Below are 24,427 nucleotides of genomic sequence, written 5' to 3'. Positions count from 1 at the left end.
GTTCCCTGCGCCTGTGCCTCCCCCCCCCCGCTCCCCCCCCCCCCCCCCCCGCCCTCGCTCCCCCAGGGCAGGGCTCCCTTTGTAATTAATCCCAATGCTCAAACCAGAGGGGAGGAAAAAAGTGTTAATGAGGGAGCGTCCCATACTGACTGGGCGGTCGCCGCTCGCAGCTAGAACACCGAGTAATTAAATTATTTTTGGAAGGGGGGCGGGATGCGACGGTGCTGGTGTCAGGGAAATCCCCGTATGCACGGGAATGGGGAGCGTCTCCTGCCACTAATTAAAATCAGAAATGACTCTCCCTTCTCGCAGCCCTGGGGGGTGGGGGAGGAAATCAATCTTTCCACGTCCCAGACTGGACTCTGTGCAGCCGGGTCTGTGGCCCGCAAGAACGCACACCTCCATCCCCGGAGGCGCCGGGGCTCGGTCTCTCACCGGCGGGTCGGGAAAAGGCGCCCCGGAAGGGAGGGGCTGCGGGTCGGGCCCTGGCAGGGGATCGAGGCCTCCCTGGTCAACGCTCGGGAACGGGGTCGCCGGGCCGCGGCCTGATTCCAGGGTCGCCTGGGCCCCGCGCATCTGGGGCTGCCCGCCGGCCGGGGAGCGGCAGCTCCGGGAAGAGCCGGGCCGCAGACAATGGGCGCGGCGGCGGGAGGGGCGCGTCGGCGGGAACAGCCGGGAGGCGGCGCCCGGGAGCGCGCGCCCCTCGCCCCCGCCCCCCGCCCGCTCCCCTGCCGGTCCCCTCCCCGCTCCGCCGCCGGCTCCCGTGCGATTCCCGGCCCCCGGTTCCGAGTTCCTGGGCCCCGCCATGGGAGCCTGAGCGCCCCCATCCCCCGGCCCCTGCCCCCGGGGCCCCGAGGGGGACAGGCAGCGGTCTGGGACGCAGAGGGGGTGGCCGGCTCCGGAGCCCCCTCCGCGCCGCCCTCGCCCGCGCTGCCCGTCCGCGAGCGCGGAGTTCGCCGCGACCCGGAGCGCTGCGGATACAAAGGCGCCGGGCCGAGCCCACCGGCACTTCGCGGCGGCGGTAAGTGCCGGGCCGCGGGGGCGCGGGCAAAGTTTGCCAGAAAAAGAAAGGAGGACGAGAAACAGGAAAGGAGGACAATCGTGCGGGGGCCAGGGGGTGCCCGGCCCCCGAGCGGGCGGGATGGCTGCTGGGGGAAGGGGGGATCTGGGCACCCCCCTTCCGGTCCGTTTTCCCACTGCACGGCGAAGTGCCCCCCCCCAACTTTGCGGAGGGCCGGGGGCTCGTGGGGAGGGGGCGGAGCCCGGGCCTGGAGAGCCAGGGACTTTCCTGGGCCGGGGCCCCGGCGGGGGCCTTAATGATCCCGGGGGAGCCGGTTGAAGCGGTTGAAGCCGGAGACCAGGAGTGTGTGTTGGAGGTGGGGGGAGAGGCAGTGCAAGGATCGGAGTCTGAAGGTATTGGAAGGGGGGAGGTGTTTAGGGGTGCAGACACACCTTCAGGAGTGTGGGGAGGGACGGGGCAGGTATGCATTCTGGGTGTAGTGTGGAGTCTGGGGACCGACCGAGGAGAGAGGGGGTGTGTGCTGCTCGAGGACGGGGCTGGCGGGCAGGGTACCCGGGCACTGTGTATGGGGGCCCAGGGACAGGCGCCGGCATCCCTCTCCCCACTCAGATTTACCCCTTTGGGGGACTGGGGGCTCTGCATTAGTGAGTTTTAAAGCATTGGGGGAGGCTCAGTGTGCGTGATTCTTTGTGTGTGTGTGTGTGTGTGTGTGCGCGCGCCGTGATGTGCTGCGTGTTCCTGCAGGTGGGCCCCTGGGTTTGGAGGTGTAGAGGTTTTTCTGTGGCGGTGTGTGCGCTCAGGGAGCGGCTGACCGTGTAACTGCCGTGTGTTTGGATAATGCATTTATGTGTATACTCGGGGCCAGGGGTGGGTGTCTATGTGTGTGAACTGCGGAGGGGTTTCTGGGAAGGAAGGGTGTAGGTACTGAGGAAGGTGGGTGTGTAACAGCAGAATGGGGCATACCTGCATAGGTGTGCGTGCACCTGTGCAGTGGAAAGGGGGTGAGCGAATCCCTTCTCTCTGTGGAACCTGCGTTGATGGGTACGTACCAGTGTGTGTACTGCCTTAGGCCGTGTGTGTGTTTCTGAGTGTGTGTTGGGGGTGCTACCTCTTGCCTCGCAGGCAGATTTTCCTGCTAGAAAGCCCCAAGGGACAGCGGTCTGGACGATTTTGAAGCTTCTTGGATGTGGCTCTCTCCGGATGTGAACGGAGTGCTTTAAGTATCTGAGACCTACAAGTGGGAGTGAGTGGGTCATCTTAAGAGGTGGCTGTTTGGGTAGGTGGGTTTTTCTAGAAAAGGGCGTGTGCTGTGGGGAATAGAGAATAGGGGTTCTGGCTGTAGTCCTAGAGGAATCTGAGGCCCTGGAGGAGTCAGGGAGAGAAAGAAGAGGGGCCTTCCCCACCATCCTAGATTGGGTTCCAGTGCGCGTGGCGAGGCCACATTCTTGGCTTTCTGGCCCAGGCTCAACCCCCGCAGCCACAGTTGTCTTGGAAAGCGCCTTGGAGTCTTAGACTCCAGAGCCCACTAACTCTGCCTTGCCTCCAGGACCCTACAGTTCCTGAGGATTGGGATTTTGGTATGGGATGGAGGCCAGAGGAGGCCAGAGGAGGCAGCCTGCCAGAGGGAGGAGACTGGGTGTGGGACAACTGGGTCTGTCCTGGGGTTGAGAGGGTGGCGTGGGAGCTCTGGGGAGGCTGGGGTGGGGTGGGGGTTCTGCAGGTGTGTCTGTGCGGGTCCCTTACTTTCCCTTTTCCCTGGGGAGGAGCGTGGCTGGGGTGGAGCTGGGGTCTGGGGCCGGGTCTGAGGGTGAGGAATAGGAGCTGAGCCAGTGAGGGGGCAAATGAGTGTCCGTGTGTTGGGGAGAGGGCGGGCACCCCTCAAAGACTGTCCTCGCAGTCCTGGTAGTTTGGCGGGAGGTCACCACTGTCGGGGAAGTGGGTGTGTCTCTCCCCACAGAAGCAGTGGCTACCCCCTTTGCCTCTCTTCTCTCTTGTCCTTTCTCTTTTGGGGTGAAGGGAAGGGGCTGACCTTCTCCTTGTTTAGGATGCACGCTTTCTTCTCAGTCGCCCTCTCAGACACTTTCCTGTTACCACCAGGGGTTAGGGCGAGCCGCCCAGTTTCAGGGGCTGAGGTTGTGACCTCACAAGTTTATCAGGGTCTCTGAGGAATTGGAATTGGAATGTCTGAGTCCCTAAAGGGCATGTGCAATTGGAATGTTCCCTCTTTAGTCCCCAGGGCTCTCTGGCTTTCCTAAGGCTCGGGGATAAGGGTAGTGGGAGTTAGAACATGTTGGGACTAGGGCTGGGGGCAGAGCAGGAAGGACCAGATGCATGAGTCCCCCAAGCCGGATACCTGTCTGATGGGTAGGGCTCTTGAATCTGGGATGGGGGGCTCTGGCTCTCATGCATGCCTGCTATCCCGTGCTTGTGGGGGCGTTCTTCCAAGGAGAAAGTGTTGTGCTCACAGGACGGGAGGTGCCATCTCTGGAAGTACTTCCAGTCTGCAACCAGCGGCCACACTGGCTCCTCCTGCCCCATTGTCTTGCTTCTGCCCGGTCATTCCCCTGATTCCTCTAAGACAGGCCTCTCTAGTGTGGCCCTCGGCTCCTTCTGCTCCTTCAGAGTCTGAGGAAGGGCCCCGTTTCCTGGCCCTAGAGCAGGACAGACTTTTATCTGTTCATCTGGTTTCCAAGAGGCCCTTCCAGTTGGGAGGGGGTGTGTGTACTTGGCTAACAGAAGCTTGGGGTGGGGGGGAAGAGGGATGAGCTCTGGGACTCTCCTCCTTCCCTCTGAGTTTTGGGGACCCCCGTCTGCTCTTTTGCACGTTCTGCTCTCAAGAGCTCCCCACACCCTGACAGCATTGGTTGGAATTAATACCTAAGAGTGGCGTAACGTGGGGCAAGTTCGTAAACCCCATTCTTTAGCCTCTTGGGTGTTTTAAGACACAATCCTCCAACCCCAGGTGGGCCATTGCTCCAGGAACCCCGGGTCCCCCCAGTGGCCTCGTTGCCTACATGTCAGCTTGCTCCTACATTCTCGTTGTGCCACTTCCTAGTGCTGAGACCTCAGACAGAAGAGATGACGTTTTGAAGGCTCACCTGTAAAACGGAGTTAATAATACGCCCTACGTCTTCAGTTTATGAGGATGAAGTGAGGGAGCAGAGAGCGGGCCCTTCACACGGCGCCTGGCACGCGGGGAGCGCCCCGTCCATGCGAGCAGCGCGGTTCGGGTTCTCGCTGAGACCGTGGTGGGAGGCAGGTCTGTGTGGGCGCAGAGCTAGGCTCTGGTTCTGCTGTCCGGGCGGACCGCGTTGGGCACCGCCTGCTGTCTGCCCGGTGCTGTGTGAAGCTCGGGGGAGAGAGGGCTGGACGAGACGGGCTTTCACAGGGGAGACGTGCAGAAACACGTCGATTCGCTGTAGCCCAGTGAGTGCTGGATGGGGGTGTGTGCAGGAGGCCACCCGAGCCCGGAGCCAGAGTGCTTGGCCCTGGGGGTTGGGGGTGTCAGGTCAGGGAAGGCTCAGGGAGGAGATGTGCCCTGCGCTGGCTGTTTTTTTCCTTAAACGGAGGTGAAATTCACATAACAGAATTAACCCTTTTTTAAAAAAAGATTTTATTTATTTATTTGACAGCAAGAGCACACAAGCAGGGGGACTAGTAAAGGCAGAGGGAGAAGCAGGCTCCCCACTAAGCAGGGAGCCCGATTCGGGGCTGGATCCCAGGAACCTGGGGTCATGACCTGAGCCGAAGGCAGATGCTTCTCAGACTGAGCCCCCCAGGCGCCCCTAAAATTCACCATTTTCAAGTGCGCGTGGGCATTTAGTATCTTGGCAGTGTTGTGCAGCGGTGGCCTCTGTCTGAAAGCCTTTTCCCCACCCCGAAAGGAGACCCGTTCCTACAAACCAGTTGCTCCCCATTCCCTACCCCTTCGAAGGCCCTGCCCCTGGCAACCACCAGTCTTCATTTTGTCTCTGCGGATTTACCTGTTCTGGATGTTTCATAGAAATGGAATTATACAACGTGTGACCTCTTCTGTCTGTCAGGGTTCTCCCCATTGGAGCAGGCGTCAGAACCTTTTTCATGGCTGCATCGTATTCCGCTGTGTGGCCAGATGTGAAGGATGAGCGAGGCGGACAGGGAGGGGCCTGCTGGGCTCTGCAGCTAAGGCTGAGGGTGCCAGAAGGATCGGGGGTGCTGGTGAGCTGCAGGCAGCGTGGTGCTGTTGGACCTTGAAGGATAAGGTGGGGATCTGGCCTCAGTTTCCTCGCCTGTAAAAGGAAGTCCCATGACTTTGGTGGGGTTGGAGGTGATAGGGAGGGAGAGGCTGGAATCCTATTGCCTCTTCTCAGGGTCTGGGTGGAGGATGGGACTTTAACTTGCTCTTTTCTTGTCTGTCTTGGGCGGTTCCTTCCTGTACGCATCTGCCCTCGTCCCTGCGGGTACCCGTCTTTCAATTTTCCCAGGCGTCAACTTCCCCTGTCTCTGAATTGACCTGACATTTCTTCTCTCACCCTCTCCAGGTTGGTAGCCTTGTTCTCGGGGAGGTTTTAGTAGCGGAGGTGAGGGAAAAGCCTGGGCGGAATCCTACTCAAACCCCACCCCTCACAGCCTTTCCTTCTCTAGCCTGCCTCCTGGTGATCTGACCTGGGCAGCCCTCCTGTGATCTGGGGAGAAGTGAGGTGGGTCAGGGAGACTCCTTCCCTCCCTTGCTCCACACCGCTTGGTACAGAGTAGCAGGCAGAGGCCTTGTCTGGTGGGCCCTTTGGAAATGAGGTGTTGCTGTGCTTGTCTGGTGCCTCTGGCGAAGCTGGTAATTACAGACGTGACAGCTGGGAACGGGTTTGGGAGAAGCGGGCTTGGAATCAGCAGAGCCAAGGCCCTCCTGGTAATCAGGGTGGGGCAGTGAGGAGAGAAGGGGGAAAAGCTGGGGGCTGGGGTGGGATGGCAGACTTGGGGTCCCCTTCCCCTGCCACTGCACACACAGCTGGGCTTAGCGCCTGTGGGAGAATGGGGGGTGATTGGAGCCCAGGCCCTGCCTCTGTAAGTGTGGAAGGAGGGAGGGGAGAATGGGGGTGGCGGGATCTGGGGCCAGCCACCCCCCCAACCCAGGAAAGAGGCAGAGAGTGGGAAGAGGGGTTCTGGCTGTTCTCTCAGTCAGTGCCCAACTGTGGTGGAAGTTAGGGTGGGGTCGTCGTCTGAGGGGCTGGGGCCAGCCCTGTAGCCAGAGGTGATTCTCTCTTATTCCGGCGGGGTCTTCTCACAAGGAGGTGATGGGAACCGGAAGTGCGAGGATTGCAGCGGCGTCCTCTAAAGGACGAAGAGGTGGGAACTAACATTTTATTGTGCGTCCTTTACATGCCTGACTCCGTGATATCCTGTATGCATTATTTTGTTGAAAACTCCCGACCTTCTGAAGAAGGCACTACTACTCCATTTTACAGGCCCCAAAACTGAGGTTTGGAGAAGGTAAGCAGCTCACCTGAGATGGCATGACTGCGTTGCTCTTCCGTTATCCATAATGCTCCTTCCACCTGCCCCTGCCTCCTGCCGGTTGAATCTGATTTGCTCGTTATTGCCTTTAATCTTGAACTTGAGTAACTGCCCTGTCTCCTTCCCCCCCACCCCCCACCCTGTCTCCTGGAAGGTGGACAGGAGTTTCCATGTCAGCCTGAGTAGAGAAGTCTACCTCCGAGGGCAGGCCAGGGGGAGCCTGAGTAGAGAAGTCTACCTCCGAGGGCAGGCCAGGGGGAGTCTCCTGGAGGAAGGGGGTCTCCCAAGAGGAGCGCCTTACGGTCGCCAGCCTGGGGCAGGGCTGCAGCCCAGGCAGAGCCTCTCCAGGGGCCGGCCGCTCACGTGGGGAGCTCTGGCCACTCCAGCCCATGGGGTCTTGTTTGAGATTGGGAGGGCCTGGCCCTCCTTGTGTGTAGTGTCTTCCAGCAACCCCCAAAATATCCCTTGGAACCCCCCTTTGACCAGAGGGCTCCTGGCTCCCCGACCCCAGCCAGAAGAGGGTGCGTGTTTGTGTGCGAGTCTGGGGAGAGGCTGTGGCTTTTTAGGGTAAGTGGGGGTTGGACGGGAACAGGTGCCGAGCCCCAGGTGCGAATGCAGTAACTTAAAAAACAACCAGGTGTGAACAGAGATGCCTGTTCTGTCACCTGCTTTACTCGGGGACTGGAGGTGTAGATACAAGGGCTGAAGCATGTTGGGTCTCCTTCGAAAGAATGAGACCTCAGGACTTAGTCAAGATGGTGGACGTCAGTTGGTCCGTGGGCCTTTCCGCTGGCCCGGTTTTCCTGTGTAGGAGCTGGGTCACTTGCCAGATCTGGGGCCCTGGGCCCAAGTGTGAGGGGAAGGCTTCCAGAGCAGGGGAGCCAGGCCTGCCGCCCACACCCTCAGTCACGCTACGTCACACCCTTAGGCCCACCCTGCTACTTTTCCCATATGAACCAGCTTTAGAGGCCCGCGTCCCCAGCCCCCAGCCCCCGCCCCCCCCCCACCCACCACATGGGAGCCCAAGGTTGGCTGAGTTCCCCGCCCCAAGTAGCCGCTTGCTGCCTCCTACTCCGTGGCAGAGGCTGGGCGAGCAGGCGGGGAGGGCCCCCTGGAGTCAGGGTCACTTGGGACCTCCTTGGGACAGTGGGCTACAAAGAGAGAGGCATTTTTGTGTTGCTCGAGGCTGGGAGTGTGGGGTACACAGGAATTGATCTGTGAGCAGCCTGCTTACCTCCCGTGGTCCACCTTCTCCTGTCCCTGAGGACAACCTGAGGTGCCTGTTTTCTTTCTTGGCTCTTGCACAGCTCACCTGATGGGCAGGTAGAGGCCAGTCCTGTGCCCCAGCTGCGGGAGGAAGAAGTGCAGAGGCTGGTGGGTGGGAATCGTGGGGCCGGCCCATTGGTGGAAATGAAACAGGGCATCTAGAAGCCCTGGTTACCTTCGCACCCGCCTAGCATCCTGTCTCCCCTCTGCCCCCACCTGGGACAGATGCCAAAGGGATTACTCACCCTTTCTGCCGTCTACCCTCCCCCTGCCCAGTGTTCCTTTCTCCACTGGCTGCGAATGGGGCTGGGGGAGGCTAGGGAATGAGGTGCCGTGCTGTGGGCGCAAGTGTGCGCACTGGTGTATGGTGTGTTGGGGGACGGAGACTTTCTGCGAGCTGGGGTGGGGTGGGGGTGGGGGTGCCAGAGAGAAAGCAGAGCAGGTCTCTACAGAACCTGCCTGGCCAGGGTGGGTGGAGCTGGGTGGGGCAGGCGGGAGCCATTCCAGGTTTCAGAGGGGGATAGGAGTGTGGGTGTCTGTGTGTGTCTGCATTTCAGTGTGTCTGTGGGTATTGGAGGGTACCCACATCCCCCTGCTTTAGATGGGGGAAAATTGAGGAAGTAGAGGAGAAAGGCTTGGCTCTGGCTCCCCCAGCTCCTTTTCCGTGAGAATGCAGGCTCGGGCATCCTGGCCGGGAGCCCAGTGTGTGGGCTCTCGCCCCAGCGGTGCTCCTTGCACTGGGGTCTGGCCTTGAGCAGTGGCTCTGGAAGCACAGTCACCACGGTGACCCAAGCACAGCTGTCCCCTGCTTCTCAGCCCGGGGAAGAGAAGGATCCTGTCCCTGCCCCTGCCCCGGGGCTCTAAGGATGGTGAGCTCATGTCTGGGGCTGTCCTGGGAGAGTGCCTGGTTCGCAGGGCGAGGGCTCCCGGGCTCCCCAGTCCAGCCCGCTCCTCCTCAGCCCCCTGAGATCCAGCGGCTAGCTCTGGTCTCACCCAAGGACACGGGGACCTTTTTCAGGGTGCAGGGATGAGGGTAGGAGCAAATCTCCAGCCCGTTTTTGGCCTAGGGCCCGGGGCGGTTCCCGGCCTTCTTGCCTTAATTCTTTTTGTGATGGGGAACCCAGCATGGCCTCCTGGGACGGATGGCTTGTCCTCAGAAGAAGCATCAAGAGCCTCAGCTGGGTGGGGGAGGGGGAGGACAGAAACCACCGCTTGGAGGGGAAGGACTCTGGTCTCTCCTGTCTCAGCTTAGGCCTGTCTAGTCTGTCCCTTGTCACTGGTGAGAAGAGGAGTGGGGCAGGGGTCCCCGTGAATTCTCCCTGTCCTGACCTTGTAGTCTTGGCTGCTCCCAGGACCAGGAGTCCCAGGGAGGAACCTGGTCTCGCTCTTGAGAAGAGCACTCCTCGAAGCTAAAGTGTTAGTGAGGTCTAACAGTGGAGGCCAGAAAGGGGTGCCTGAGATGAGACCGTGGCGTCTTTCTCTGCGGTACATGTTTTTATCTGGAAAACATAGGGTCGCCCCTTGAAGGCCTCGTCCAGGTTAGTGCTGGGACCTGCCGAGAATTGGGTGCGTCCGTGCAGTTTTCTCCTGGGAGGAGGGGAGAGAAGGGGCAGCTCGGGGAATACGTGGGCACAGTTAGAGTTTCTGCCATCTCCTTGTCCTCCGCTGGCGGCAGGCTAGGTGTCCGCGTTTGCTCCCACGCGGGGCGCCTCTCGCCGCCACCGGTGTGTGTCGGCCTGGGTTGACACACAGCTGAGCAGCGTGGCAAAGAGGAAAAACCAGCGGTCCGAAGAAGGATAGTTGTGACTTTGAGTCTCTGCCCTGGCTCCCCTGGCCTGAGGACGTGGTGGGGCGCTCTATCTTTCTGGATGGATCTCTGGTTCTTCAGATACTGGGTTGGGAGGTGGGACTCCCGGTGCCACCCAGGAGGGCGGCCAGCCAGCACTTGGCGTGGAACTCACATTGATGTCCTTGGACATCAGGGCTGTGGTGGGTGAAGCTGAGAGGACCACGGGGCCGGGGGCGCTCACACGTCCACACCTACCTGTGCGTGCAAGTGGGGAAAGCCAGGCTCTTGCGTAGGAATCCCAGAACTTAATGGCGAGTGTCCACAGATTGCACTGCAAAAAGGGTCTGAGGAGGAGACCCTTGTGTCTGGGCAGCACCAGCCTTCCCTCGTCTCGGACTGAGAAGAGGGGGGCCATTTGTTTCCTGAGTGGGCCTATCAAGAGCTCTGCCCCGTCAGAATCAGAGGAAAGCTGTTGGCATCTTGTCCTCTTCCCATCCTCTCCCCCCCCCCTCCCCACAGCAGGAAGATCCATCCCAAGTGCCCTCCACTGCGCGGCTGGTCTGCGCCCCGCAGCCCCCTCTTCCATAGAGATGAGGAATGACAGGTGCCCTTTTTAGGTACATGTTTGTGTAGGTCCCCTCTGCTCCTTTGCTTTCCTGGCTGAGTCACTCCCCCAGCCCCACCTTCACCTCTGCCCCGCCTCCTTTCCCCACCCCAGGCCTGAAGGAGCTGGGATGCGGTGGTGGGGTGGCCCTGGTCCAGAGAGCCGGCAAGGGAGGTCGTGATCCTAGCCACCTGCCGGCTGGCTGTCGGTCCCCAGCACCTGCCCCACACAGGGGTGCCCGTGTCTGCGTCCAGCGCCTTGTCCACCTGAGCTGCGCCTCCGAGGGGGCAAAGGGGAAGGGTCCAGTCTCAGTCTGCATTTCGGCCAACACCAGCCTCCCGCTCTGTAACCCCCCACCCCCCCAAGGCCTTGTTCCCTCTGCCTGTTGCCAGGTTCTGAGTGTATTTTTTCCAGAGGCCTCAGATTGTTTCCTGAAGAAACCTGATCCCAGGGCTCAGACAAAAGCTGGGGCTGCCAAAGGAGAAACCCCATTCTCTCCCCCTCTGTCCCTAACCCCCCCACCTTCACAACCTCCCTCGCTTTGGATGCTGGGTATGGGTTCCAGGACCCGGCTGCCATCACCTAGGCAACAGGGGGCTTTGGTTGCCATGGTGATCAATGTGGGAGAAGCTGGGCAGCCGGGACAAAAGCCCCCACATTCCCCCCACCCCTCCCCCCAATCCCCTTGGGATGGTACTGAGACACATTCCATTAATTTTATTTCTGAAAGGCCTTTGGGGGGAGAAGGGTCTTGTTTTTGTGACAGGCTCCCTTCCCTCCCTCTCTCCTCTCTGGCCTCCTTTTAACCCCAGATAATCCATGGTTGGTTTGAGCAGGGGACTAAGTGAGTGTGTTTGTGTGTCTTGGGGGTGGGGGCAACGTGAACGCAATGGGACACATTCCCTTTCCCAGCCTCCCACCTGCGAACCAGCTCCCCCCCCCCCCCCCACACTGTGTCCTGCTGCCTTCGAGGTCCACCTCTGACATTTCCACTTGTTGGGCTCATGCAGTGCTCCCCTCCCCCACCCTCTTCCCTGGGAACCCGCCCACCCGGGAGAACCTCCAGACCCCTGATTCCTGAGCTGATGAAACGAGGGCAACTTCTCCCCTTGTCTTCACTCACCTCCCATCCCTCCCCCAGCCTCTCCAGGTCTGGCTTAGTTCCTGGGTACTTGAGGGGACAGCAGGCAAGGGTCTGAGAAATTGGGTTCATGTTGGCCCCTCTGTTTGGTAGGGGAAGGAGGAGCACGTTTGGGTGCTTTTTGGGCACTCTGAGTTGGGTTGGAAGGGGTGGGTGAAGCAGGCCAGGGGAGCAGGGTGTATGCTGGGTCTTTTAGTATGTGGCTGGGAGGAAGGTAGGGGCTCCAGACTGAGCAGATTGGAACAAAGGGCTGGGAGGGGCTGGCACCCTTGTCTGGTTTGAAATTTATCTGTAGGGGACACACAATGGCATCGGCTTCCCTCCTGGGTGTATTTGAAGTGGTTCTGGTCAGGGCCGTGTGTGCGTGTGCGTGTGTGTGAGACTTCTTTATTTAGTAGTACAAACAGCAGGATTTATTTATACCACCTCTCTCCGAAGTCTCAGAGGAAGTGTCTGGGGATCGGAGTACGGGCGACCCTGGGGCCAGAGCGTATTAATTCCTTAACTGATGACTAGCTGAGCAGTGTAGAAAAGCATTTCTTTCACCCCCTGGGTCCTCACAGCAGCCCCATCAAGTATGTATCATTATTTTCTGATTTTACGATGGCCCTACCGGGCTACAAAGCACAGAGAAGTTAAGTAACTGGCCTGTGGTCACATAGCTGGTGGGTGGGAGAGGCGGGTTTCGAATGCAGAGCCTTGGGTGTGAATGCCAGGCCCTTTGTGCTCTTGGCTCCGGGAGACCTGAGTGTGAACGGTGAGGCTGAGATGATGGAGAGTCCTGCATCCTGCCTCTGTCTAGACCCGGGCGAGGGCAGGTCTGTTTCCCTTTACTTCTCCACCCCCTCTCTGGAACGCACTTGTTCTCTTGAACCTCCTGGTGGAATTCAGGGTTGGGGACGAGACTAGGCCGCAGCAGGCCAGACAGATGCAGACAACCGTACTGTAGAAAGGGTTTCAGGAGCCCGGTGGAGGAGCCCAATGTGTAATTTGTGGACGGGGTGCTGAATAAGGCCCTGTCCACCGCAGAGGTATTTAGAAAGGGTTCGGGTTGGGTGGAGGCTTCATGTCTGTGTCCCCTAAGCGTGTGTCTGTCACACGCTTGCCTTGACGTGGGGCTATGGACAAACATCGCGAGGCCACGGGGGTGCCTCCAGATGGCTGGTAGGAGCGTCAAGGAGTGGAGGAACGGATTTCAGCTCCCCATGGTTGTGGCGGGTTCCCCGAGAGCCAGAGGGGCGAGGCCGTTCCCCAGGTCAGGTTTCTTGCCTCGTGCCCACGGGAGGGCGGTGGACACAGATACGTCTCCGTCGTGCTGCCTGTTCTCTAGTTGCTGAGGGCTTAGTTTGGTTGGAGGAAGGTGAACAGTTACACGAGAGCCGCCCTGTGTCAGTTCTGAACACCATTGGCTTTTGGGCAGCATGTGACCTGGTGGGTTCAGTTCCCGCCTCGAAACGCTCTCCTGTTCTCGCTGCTGCGGGAGCCCACTCTTCTGGCCTTCCTCCGCCTCCAGCCTCGCCTCGCCGGCCCCTTGGCCTGCTCTTACATCCTGGGATTCCCAGAAACCCCCTTACTTGTTCCTCTTCCTTGGTGATCCCACCCATTCCCACCTTGCACCCCATTGGCACCTGCAGCTAAGACTCTCCCGAGACGGACTCCTGGGAAACCCCGCTGCCTCCCTGACCGTCTCATGGCCTTGAACTTAGCCTGCTGGAAATGGAGCTCACTGCCTTCCTCCCCAGATTTGCCCCCGCCCCCTTGTGATGGCACTACCCTCTGCTCTCTTGCTCAGGCCGGAGAGCCTGGGCACTGCCCTCCTCTCAGCCAGACCTCAGGGGGCCCTGTTGATCCTACCAACGTGTCTCGCACCCGGCTGTTGTCACCTCCTCCGGGCCTGGAGCAGCCTCCTTCCTTGTGTTCCCACGGCTGCTCTCCCCTCCCCCAGCCCCTGCCTGCACAGCCAGACTCCTTCAGGGTCTTCCCATTGCGCTTGGAATAAAACGCGAGCTCCTCACCTGGCCCAGGGATCCTGCCACAGCCTGGGCCCTGGTGACCTCTCCACCGTCGTCCTCCTCAGCTCCAGCCCCACTGGCCGTGTCTGGTTCTTGAAATACACTGAGCTCTGCTGCCTTCCGTCTTCCTGAGCGCACCTCCCTGCCTTTCTCCTCCACTCCACCTGGTTCACTGCTCCTCTTCTTTTAGGCTCAGGTGTCATTTTCTCTGAGAGACTTTCCAGAAGCACTCAGTTTCTAGCTGCAGCCCCCAGAGCCGTCTCTCTTGGTTTCCCCCCCTTTTCCTGTCATCACTCCTGCAGTTAGTCATTCATACTCCAGTCTCCTTGTTCAGCGTGCATCTGGCCCCCCAGCCTGGGAATGCAGGGTCAGGTTCCCCGCCACACCCCCAGGGCCTCGCGGGGAGCATGGTGCACAGAGGGCCCCTGAGAGAGTTGATGGGCCAGCCAGCGAGGCTGGGAAATCCGCGTGTGCGTGGCAGAGTCACGCGTGCGTGGCGGAGTGGGGCAGAGGGGAAGATGCCACGTTGGCTGCTAGTCGTGGAGGGTTGGGCTCTGGGGACCCAGCAGGATGTGGGTGAGGGTTGGGGAAGCGGGGAGGAGAGCTCATTCTTCTCTGCAGAGCTCGAAGGTGAGCATGTAGAATGAAGACGCAGTCCCTGAGCACACACAGCCAGGAAGACTCTCGACCTTGCCATTTCAGGACTTAGGCTTTTGGATGGTTTCCGCTGCCTTCTCCTCCCCACTCTCCCCCAACGTTACCCATAGTTTCCATTCCTGACCTTGTCCCCCTAGTGCGTGCGTGTGCGCACACGCATACACACACGCGCGCGCGCACACACACACACACCCCCTCTGAGCCTCGAGGGGAGCAGCCGGCCTGACCTGGCCTGTGACTACAGGTATGTTTCATGTGGGTGCTGGCAGGATGGTGACAAGAAGCAGCCATGAGCCCTCCTACTGTGGGCATCCTCAGAAGTTGTGAGTCAGGGAAAGATGAGTTGAGGGGGAAGGAGAGGCCTGGACAGAGGCCAAGCTGCTTTCTGCTCTGTGAGGTCTCTCTTGGTCCAGCCTGTCGGCCTGGCCAGAACCTGCCCTCTCTGAGCCATGGTTTCCCTGGCTGAGAATAAGGAAAGCATTGCCCTGGTTCTCCGCTCCAGAGGGCCCAGGGTTGGGTCATTCCGAGTGGCCTTTGCTGGCCGTCTTCCCGGCACCCCGTTGGCACAGCCTAGGTGCTCTTTCTAGGAGGCAGGAGTGTAGGAACTGGGCCGGCCCGCTGGGCAGAGTGGGCACCTGGATGGAATATTCTGAGGTCGTGGCTAGGCGTCCTGCAGCTGCGCTTTGGGCATGACCCTCTCTGCCCTGACCTCATAGGGAGCTCCTAACCAGCTGCTTTCTTTTCTCAGGAACGTCGCTTGATTTTCTCTGAGACAAGCCCACCCGTCCAGCAAAATAGAGTCCCTCAGGGTGACGGTTGATTTCCTGAAGGTGCCCCTTGGCCTGAAGAAGCCGGTGCTGAAGGAGGTGGCTGTGGGGCCCCCCAAAAGGCCCCAGCCCGTGGCCCTGGAGCGCTATAAGGCGCGGCGTTCAGACGCCATGGATACCGAGTCCCAGTACTCGGGCTATTCCTACAAGTCGGGCCACTCCCGCAGCTCCCGCAAGCACAGGTGGGCAAGCGCAGGGGTGATGTGGGTGGTGGAGGGGTGTGTTGGATAGGGGGTGCTTGAGAGGTGGGCACGCAGAGGGGCTGCTGAGAAGACCCAGTCCCCCCCTTTGACCTTCTGTGCCCGTTCCCCTGGCCTCCTGCTGCAGGGACCGCCGGGACCGGCACCGCTCTAAGAGCCGAGATGGGAGCCGCGGCGACAAGTCGGTGACGATCCAGGCTCCAGGCGAGCCCCTGCTGGACAACGAGTCCACGCGAGGGGATGAGCGGGTGAGCATCAGCGGGCACGGGGTCTGGGTCAGGTGATTTCAGGCGGCTCCGTGAAGCTGGAGGTCCATCAGATGGGGAAGGGCCTGGAAACCTGGTCTCTTTGGACAGAGGCCCTGTCAGGGAGGGCATCTTGTGTCACGGTTCCTTCTGCTTGGTGTCCCGAGGTAGGACCCTGCTTCAGCAGAATTCAGGGCATTTCAGTAGAGATCCCTTTGGAAGCAGCAGCCTCTTCCTCCTTATGTCAGAGAGGTAAGGTGACCTGGGCTGTGTCATGGAATTGCCTGGCCCCTCTGGACTGAGGCCAGCCAGTCCCGTGGGCTGGGAACCAGGAGCAGGAGGGCCCGGTGGGTGGGGTCTGGGAGTGTGGGCCGCGCTGAGTTTTCCCTGGGCCCCAGACGTGGGCGCTCGTGCGCCCTCTGGTGACAGCCTGCAGAATCGCATCGCCGGCTTCCGGAGGGAAGCAGGTGTGGGCGGAGCTGGTGGAGAAAGGAGGGGGAGAAGGGGGCGGACCCTGCCCCTCCGGGGGCGCGGTGAGCAGGTTGTGCCTGCTCTAAGCTCTTTGGCCCACTGTGATCGCCAGCAGGGAGGTCAGTAGGCAGAACACGGTGCTGGTTTAGGGCAGAGGCAGGTCAAGGTGACTCCGCGGTTGCCTGTGTCACGTGCCTCCCGCTGGTCCTTCTTGGGAGCATCTCTGGCTGGAGACTCCCAGCTCCTCTTCCCTCACAAGAAATCTCTGTGACTGATACTGGGACTTCCTGGGTCTTGGGAGCAGAGGAGTACCTAACGGAAATACTCTTTCTCCTCTTCCCAATCCGGTCCTTTCCCTGAGACCTGGCCTCCTGAGTTCTTGAAGGGACCCCGAAACGTGGTCAGCTCATCTGCTGTGAGGGAGGAGGCCACAAACCCTTGCTCCTTGGAGAGGGTAGGCAGCGTGTCTGGGGGTCAACTTAGAGTGAGGAGTAGACCCGGGTCCTCGAGCTGAAAGTGGTCAGCGCACCCACTTTCTGTCATCAGATCAGACTCTTCTCCTGTCCTTGGGAGCCCCAATCACTGACTCCGCCAGACATCTCCTACATTCCGCAGTCGGTGTCTTAGTCCTGAGACTCTGTATCCCCAGGCTGTCCGGGAGTGGAGGGTGTGAGCACTGATGGCCACTGATGGTCTCGGGGCTCCTCTGTGGGCTGGTGTCTGGCCTCTGCAGAGATTGCTTGAGTGAATGGTACTTAGAAGGACACCTGGGGACCTCAGTCTGCCCTCTTGCCCCCAGGAACAGGCAGCCGCTGTGCTGTGGGCATTCGGACGGCCCAGCAGAGCCGGCAGGCAGACCCGAGACCCAGAGTGGCCCTAAGTGTGTCCATCGCCCATGCCCTACACTGGTCACTTGCCTTCGCCCTCCTTGCCCCCGGGGGTCCTCTGCCCTTGGCCACACTGCTTTTTTTCAAGTCACTCCCTTAGTCAGAAACCTTGAGTGGCTCTTGATGTCTGAGAATAGGTGCTTCTGGCTTAGCCTGGTTTGCAGATGGCCTGCTCAGGCTCCAGCCGGCCGTGCCTGGATCTGCTCCTGGCACAGGCACCCTGCTCGTCCTCTGGGTGCCTCAGCGCACCCTGCCAGCCTCCAAACGTTTGAGTGATTCATGGGGGTCTTGCTAAAATGCAGATTCTGGTGCGGTCAGTGTGCGGTGGGGCCTGAGACACCGCGTTTCCAACAAGCTCCTAGACGTCCACACTGCTGGTCCACGCATCACATTATGAGTAAACAGGCCTTAGGGATTGTTAGGTGAATTCGGTGATTCTCAATTTTAGATGAACATTAAAATCATCTGTTTTTTGTTTTTTTATTTATTGTTTTTTTGAAAGTCTATTTGAGAGAGAGCGAGAGAGAGAGAGTGCGCGCATATGTGCAAGCATATGGGGGGGCGGGGAGGGGGGAGGGGCAGAGGAAGAGGGAGAAGCAGACTCCCCCTGAGCCGGGAACCCGAAGACCCGAAGTGGGGCTGGATCCTGGAACCCTGAGATCCTGACCTGAGCTGAAGTCAGATGCTTAACTGACTGAGCCACCCAGGTGCCCTCAAATCAAAGTTCTTTGTTTTTTTTTTTTTAAGTTTGTCCTCTTGGGTGGGATCTGGGTATGGTGTTCTTTCCCGAGCTCGCTACTGTGTGCCCTGAGGGTCCAGGTCTCGGAGGCGCCAGCCCTGCAGAGGCCAAGCTTGGGCACCGAGTGGAGCTCCGTAAGTATTTTGATGGTTGCATATCGGCTGACTGCCCTCTCTTTTCTCTCTTGCTCTGCTGTCTGTCCGCCCTCCCGGCCCTGCCCCGCCCCTCCTTTTCCCTTCCCCTCCCCCTGCTCCTGTCCTTGGGGCTTCGGCCCCTCCTGCCGTAGGATGACAACTGGGGGGAGACCACCACAGTAGTAACGGGCACCTCCGAGCACAGCATCTCCCACGATGACCTCACGCGCATCGCCAAGGACATGGAGGACAGTGTCCCGCTGGACTGCTCCCGTCACCTGGGCGTGGCGGCCGGGGCCACGCTGGCGCTGCTCTCGTTCCTCACGCCGCTGGCTTTCCTGCTGCTGCCCCCGCTGCTGTGGCGGGAGGAGCTGGAGCCCTGCGGGACGGCCTGCGAGGGCCTCTTCATCTCCGTGGCCTTCAAGCTGCTCATCCTGCTGCTGGGCAGCTGGGCGCTGTTCTTCCGCCGGCCCAAGGCGTCGCTGCCGCGCGTGTTCGTGCTGCGCGCCCTGCTCATGGTGCTGGTCTTCCTGCTCGTGGTGTCCTACTGGCTCTTCTACGGTGTGCGCATCCTGGACGCCCGCGAGCGCAGCTACCAGGGCGTGGTCCAGTTCGCCGTGTCGCTGGTGGACGCCCTGCTCTTCGTGCACTACCTGGCCGTGGTCCTGCTGGAGCTGCGCCAGCTGCAGCCTCAGTTCACGCTCAAGGTCGTGCGCTCCACCGACGGCGCCAGCCGCTTCTACAACGTGGGCCATCTCAGGTGCGGCGCGGGGCCGGGAGGAGGCCCAGGGCTGTGCCGGCGCGTGGGAGAGGGCCGGCGGGGCTGGCGGTGAGGAGCTGGAGGGCTGTAGGAGCAGTGGAATACTTGGCACACAGGTTTTCAACAGCGCGGGGTCCTGGGGCAGGTTGGTTGGCCTGGGAGTTAGGAGTGGGGGGAGAACAAGTAGTGAACCACTGGGGACTTCAGAGAAGGCTGGACCAAAGGGGCATGAACGGGGGCTTTTGGGAGTCATGTTCCTGGCCTTCCCGGAGGCACAGCCTTGGTGAGCCCTCAGGTGAGTGGTCACTGAGATGAGCTGGCCAGAGGAGGGACCCCCGCAGAGGAAAAGAGTGGGGGGTTCCTCTGCCCTCCTCCCCAGGCCATACAGAGTGTCAGGAGCACCTCCGGGTCCTGGAGGGAATCCTGGGGGGCTCTTGGAGGGGATGAGGTGACCCTTTGTGGGGACCCAGGCCCAATGCCCTTTCCCCCCCTGGGCTTCAGCCCAGCAGGGATTGACTGGCAGGCCCAGCCCTGGGGAAGGCTTGGGAGCCTGGTAAGTCGACCTCAGGCCCTGAGACAGGCTTCTTGGAAGCAGCTTGTCCCTGTCCTTGTCCTTTCCTGCCCCGCCGACCTGCCCTGATGTCTCCCTCCCCCTGGCACCCCTTGTCTGTCCCTTCTCCCTCCCCCTCCTGCCGTCTCCCCCACAGCATCCAGCGCGTGGCCGTGTGGATCCTGGAGAAGTATTACCATGACTTCCCTGTCTACAACCCTGCCCTCCTCAACCTGCCCAAGTCCGTCCTGGCCAAGAAAGTGTCTGGCTTCAAGGTGTATTCCCTCGGAGAGGGTGAGCGGCCCTGCTCCCCTGCCCTCCCGTCCCTCCATCCCTGAGCAGGGCTCTGTACTTACTCCCTGTTTCTCTCTCAGCCTCTTCCCTTGCTGTCCCCAGCCCTTTTTCTTCTGTCATTTCCCTTGACTCCAGGTGGCTGGTGTAGCTGCTGATTCTACTTGCTGTCCCTTTATGCTGCGGTGTGTCCCCCCTGCCCCCATTCTGCCTTCCCTGCGTCTGCTCACCAGCCCTGGTCCTAAGCCCTCAGCTCTCTGAGCTCCAGGTGCTCCTGCAGCGGGAGGAGCCTGTGCAGGACCCCCCCCCCCCCAGGGCCCTCCTGGTGGCTGTCCGGTGGGCCTCTCCCCGCCGTGGCCAGGAGGGCTGGGAGTGGGGTATCGCAGGGGGTGGGCACAGCCGCCTCTGGACACGTCAGGTTGCTGTCTCCAGACTTCCTGGGATGGGAAGCAGAGCATGCTGTGAAGTGACCACGCCCGTCTCTCCTGCTCCTGGCAGAAAACAGCACCAACAACTCCACGGGCCAGTCGCGGGCCGTGATCGCCGCGGCCGCTCGGAGACGTGACAACAGCCACAACGAGTACTACTACGAGGAGGCGGAGCACGAGCGGAGGGTGCGCAAGCGCAGGGCCAGGTGCGTCCTGGGGCGCGGGTGTGGACGGGCTGGGGAGAGAGACCAGCGGGCCTCTGTGCCCGCGGGGAATGCGCGAGCCGTCGCGATGGCGTGCAGTGTGAGCATCCGTGTCCCGTGGCTGCTGTGACAAATTCCCCTCAGCTGAGCGCTGTAAACCAGCACACACTTCCCAGCTCGCAGTCCGCGGGTCAGGCCCTCAGTCAGTGTCACAGGCGGAAATCAAGACGACTCCCATCCAAGCCTGGGTCCCCTTCCAAGCTCAGCCCTCACTGGAATCAGTTCCTTGTCACCTGGCCTCAGGGGCAGTCAGGATATGACAGTTCACTTTTTCTAGCAAGAACAGGGCACTCTGACATCTGTACCAGCTGGAGAAAACTCTGCTGTTAAAGAGCTCACGTGATAAGGTCAGGCTGGCCAGGGAAGTCTCCTTGTTTATAACGTCCAGGTCAACTCGCTCGGCGCTTGAACTGTATCTGCAAAACGTACCGAGTGAACTGAATAGCCAGGAGCCGGAATCTGTCGGGGGTGAAGGAACGGGGCATCCTTGAGTTCTGCCTCCCACTGTGGAGTGGGGACCCGGCAGACCACCCGAGCCTTGCCTACAGCAGCGGGGACTGAGGCTGGACTGGGCCTCCTACCAGTAACTCTTGGAGGCCTGCTCAGCTGATGGTACCTTTTTACCTGCAAAAAATGAGGTTCTGGCGCTCCTGTCTTGGTGCATTCCCCTCTCTCCCTGTTCACATTATTACATACACTGAAGTCATGCGTGAAGAGTCTTTCTTGGTGCCTGCTGCTGCCACGTCCCGCCGTGGCGTGTTGGGATTTCCTCGCGGCCTCCGGCAGGAGAGGACCCCAGGATTTGACCATCGCCTTGCCCTCTGCCCCCCCGCCACGGTCTCATGAGATTGGTGTCCCCTGCTATAGGTCGAAGACCAGCAATGCCACTTCTTTCTTTTCTTTTCTTTTTTTAAGATTTTTTTTTTTTTAAAGATTTTATTTATTTATTTGACAGAGATAGAGACAGCCAGCGAGAGAGGGAACACAAGCAGGGGGAGTGGGAGAGGAAGAAGCAGACTCATAGTGGAGGAGCCTGATGTGGGGCTCGATCCCATAACGCCGGGATCACGCCCTGAGCCGAAGGCAGCCGCTTAACCGCTGTGCCACCCAGGCGCCCCTCTTTTTTTAAGATTTTATTTAATTATTTGAGAAAGCGCGTGCGCGAGGGTGGAGGGGCAGAGGGAGAAGGAGAAGCAGACTCTCCGGCTGAGCAGGGAGCCCGAAGCGGGACTCGATCGCAGGACCCTGAGATCATGACCTGAGTGGAAGGCAGATGCTTCACTGCCTGAGCCCCCCAGGCACCCCCAGCAATGCCATTTCTTTGACATTCCAGCACGTCCGGGTTGTCTCAGAAATGGCCCCGGTGGGAAGGAACCCAGAGGCCACACACCCCCTTCAACCTTCTGCCCCAGGCAGGGTTTTTGGCCCTCCTGGGCTGCCAACGCCATTCTTGGCCCTCAGTGGATGTTTCCTTCCCCTATTACCTTGGTTGTCACCAGGAGAAAACTTTTCCCTCCGTTCACCTGAGATGAAAGGGTTTTTTAGAAGGAGCTGCACTGAGACGCGGAAGCCCGAGAATAAACAGCCGAACCCGAGCCACAGTTTACCCCGCCCAGAATCCCACCCTCAGCTCCCCTCGGTCCCCGGGTTCCTGGCTCTCCTGACGCTGCCACGTGTCTGTATGCTTTTAATATAAATCGACTTCTTTTTCCTGCTTCCCCCGTAACGCCATCTTTTGAGACTCACGCCTGTTGCCTGTGAGCGGCGGGTGGCATCTTGTCCCCGCGCGGTGGCTCACGGGTGACTCCCACGCCCTAAGCAGCATTTGGGTTGTAGTCCTCTTCCTTCTTTGCCTGTCTTGATGGGCGGGTAGTCCTGCACACACGTTTTCCTTCTCTGTCTGATGGCCAGCCGCGTGTCTGCAGCCGTCCAGGCCTTTCGTGAGTGGTTTGCTCACCTCTGCCATTTTGCTCTAGCGTTCTTGCCTTTTTCTTCTTGGTTCGTAGTCAGTTCCTTGCAAACCCATCCCCTGAACAGATGTTAAAGTTGCCCGCTTTCTGTGCTTGTGTGTTAGTCAGCCAGCGAAGCGTGATTTGGGGGTCCCACGTAGGACGGCGGCTGCACGAGGGGCTGTGCTGCTCTTTCCCAGGCCCTAGCTGTCTCTGGCTTTGATACTGGGGTCCCTGTGCTCGACTCCAGAGCGCTACAGCTGTTTCCTACCTTCCCACCCCCCTGCCCCCACCACACCGTGCATGTGCACCGCCCCCCCCCCCCCATGCACACAGCCCCCATGGCCCAGCCCACGGCTCCAGGTGGGTTTGTGTTGTTTCAGGGAGGGAGGTGCCCAAGACCTGACTTCGCTCAGGCTGCTGGAGGGCTGAAGCTGAGGGAAAGGTGGGAGGTGGGCGTGTGGTCCAGGCCCCTCCCGTCCCCAGGCTTGTGGTGGCGGTGGAGGAGGCCTTCACTCACATTAAGCGGCTGCAGGAAGAGGAGCAGAAGAACCCCAGGGAGGTGATGGACCCCCGGGAGGCAGCCCAGGCCATCTTTGCCTCCATGGCCCGCGCCATGCAGAAGTACCTTCGCACCACCAAGCAGCAGCCTTACCACACCATGGAGAGCATCCTACAGCACCTCGAGTTCTGCATCACTCACGACATGACGCCCAAGGTAGGCCCGCTGCTGCCGGCACCCCACCTCGCCCCCCTGCCCGACCTCCCTTTCCATGGTGCTCTCCCCGCACCTGGCCCTGCAGCCCCACCTCCTCCCCTCCCCCTCCCCCTCATGGTCTCTTCTCCCATCCCTGCCCCCCACCTCTGCTCGGAGTCAAGTTCCCAGGTGGTGGGGAGCAGGGGCAGCTTCCAGAGTCTTCTGGGACGGCTGAGACCCGACTCCCGTCTCTGCAAGGGCTCTGCGCTTGCACCCAGAACCCCGCCCCTCATACCCCTTCACCTCCACCGAGTGTGCTTTGTGCTCATTGCAAGCCGCTACCCTCCCCTCAGCTTTGTTGTCAGCCTTCCAGAATTGTCCCCAGCCACCCCTGGTGAGCAGCGTGACAGCCTCCATGAGAGCTGAATGCAGGGGAAGGAAGAACGAGGGAGGGCTCGGGGTCCTAGCCTGGTGCGGGGAAAGTGCCGGGGCACAGTCCCGACCCTGGGGCGCCCCCCTCCTCTGTGGGCTCCGCTTCCCCATGTTTAAAACAAAGGTCTGAAGCAGAGGAGCTCAGCCCCTTTCTGCTCTAACGTTCCAGATGGTGTGGAAGCAGGGCGTGAGCTGGGGGACACCTTGGTTGTCTCTGGAAGCTGTGCCCCCAGGGGGCGAGGGTGGCGGGTGGGTGGGAGAGATGCCCACGCAGCCCCTGCCCCCCTCCGCAGGCCTTCCTGGAGCGGTACCTGGCGGCCGGACCCACCATCCAGTACCACAAGGAACGCTGGCTGGCCAAACAGTGGACACTGGTGAGCGAGGAGCCGGTGACCAACGGGCTCAAGGACGGCATCGTTTTCCTCCTAAAACGCCAGGACTTCAGCCTGGTGGTGAGCACCAAGAAGGTCCCCTTCTTCAAGCTCTCCGAGGAGTTTGTGGATCCCAAGTCGCACAAGTTTGTCATGAGGCTGCAGTCCGAGACCTCGGTGTGACTGGCAGCAGCGGCAGGGGGGCTCCTGCGGGCGGGGGAGGGCTCGGCTCTCACCCCTGCCGGCCCTCGTCCTCCTGCCCCCATTTACTTTTACTTGAATTGACTCCCCCACGCGTCTGCTCCCCCCCCTCCGTAGTTGCCCCACGTGAGCCTCAGGAGGCCGCCTGTGTCAGCAGAGCCTGGGAAGCTCGCTCTCCCCAGCCCTCACTTGGTGTCATCCTGCAGGAAGCCGTGCCTCTCCCCGTCTCCTTCCCTGTGGCGGTCTCTTCTGAGAGGGGGCAGGGCCCTCCTGAGCCCCCACCCCCGAACCAGGTTCTCCTCGCAGTTTCCCGGGGCACAGAAGGGGGTCCAGAGAGCCACGGTGCCAAACTCCTCCAGACGGCGGGTCCTCCGCGCCTCCTGCCCACTCAGCCCGCCCGGTACAAACGCTGAGATCTGGGGGCAGGGCCCCCCTGCGCCCCCCCCGCCACGGCCTGAGTCTGGCCCCCCCCCCCCCCACCCCGCCGGGGTCATTGGCTTCGGCTGTCAGAGCCTCCCCCGCACAACCACACACATTCAGGGCGAGGGAAGAGCCTGCCCTTCACCCCAAAGTCTCTACCTTCTGTTTCTGAGTCGTACGGTCTCCTGTGACCACAGCCAAACGGAGGCAGAAGCCCTCTGTGACCACTTCTCCTGGGCCGTGGGGACGGGGCCTTTCCTCCCTGGGTCCATCCTGGGCAGCTTCTGAGGGAAGGTCGAGAGAGACCCCGGGGATCGTGGCGGATCCCAACCTCTGAACCTGCCTGGAGCTTCATTCCCGCCTTGCTGGGACAGGTTTCCCCTTCCCGGTGAAGGATGGCAAGTAGATGCCAACGCAGGTTTAGTGGCTTCCAGACCATGACCCAACCCCCGTGGTCTTAGACCAACGTTTTTCTTTCCTCTCACCCCCCCCCCCCCAGTGTGTCTTCTCTCAGCGCCAGGGACCTGTTGCCTCATCTCGTTTGGGGGGGAGCCAGTGGCTCCTCCTCATCCCCTGCCTTAA

At 60.5% G+C, this 24,427-nt stretch overlaps 1 protein-coding gene across 1 annotated transcript; it reads left to right on the top strand.

The window, feature by feature from the left end:
- Positions 1-849: 849 nt before the first annotated feature.
- Positions 850-23,887, top strand: VANGL2 (VANGL planar cell polarity protein 2). Its single transcript, XM_026487272.4, has 8 exons — positions 850-1,021; positions 14,729-14,989; positions 15,135-15,255; positions 17,636-18,243; positions 18,951-19,087; positions 19,583-19,718; positions 22,211-22,442; positions 23,147-23,887. Exons 2-8 carry the CDS (start codon positions 14,919-14,921, stop codon positions 23,405-23,407), a joined length of 1,566 nt encoding a protein of 521 aa, XP_026343057.1. The 5' UTR covers positions 850-1,021; positions 14,729-14,918; the 3' UTR covers positions 23,408-23,887.
- The last annotated feature ends 540 nt before the right edge of the window (positions 23,888-24,427 follow it).

The sequence above is a fragment of the Ursus arctos genome, unplaced genomic scaffold, assembly GCF_023065955.2.
Source record: "Ursus arctos isolate Adak ecotype North America unplaced genomic scaffold, UrsArc2.0 scaffold_2, whole genome shotgun sequence".
In the NCBI taxonomy this organism is placed as follows: Eukaryota; Metazoa; Chordata; class Mammalia; order Carnivora; family Ursidae; genus Ursus; species Ursus arctos.
The sequence above is the reverse complement of the archived record's forward strand: the minus strand, read 5'-3'. Positions and strand labels throughout refer to the sequence as shown.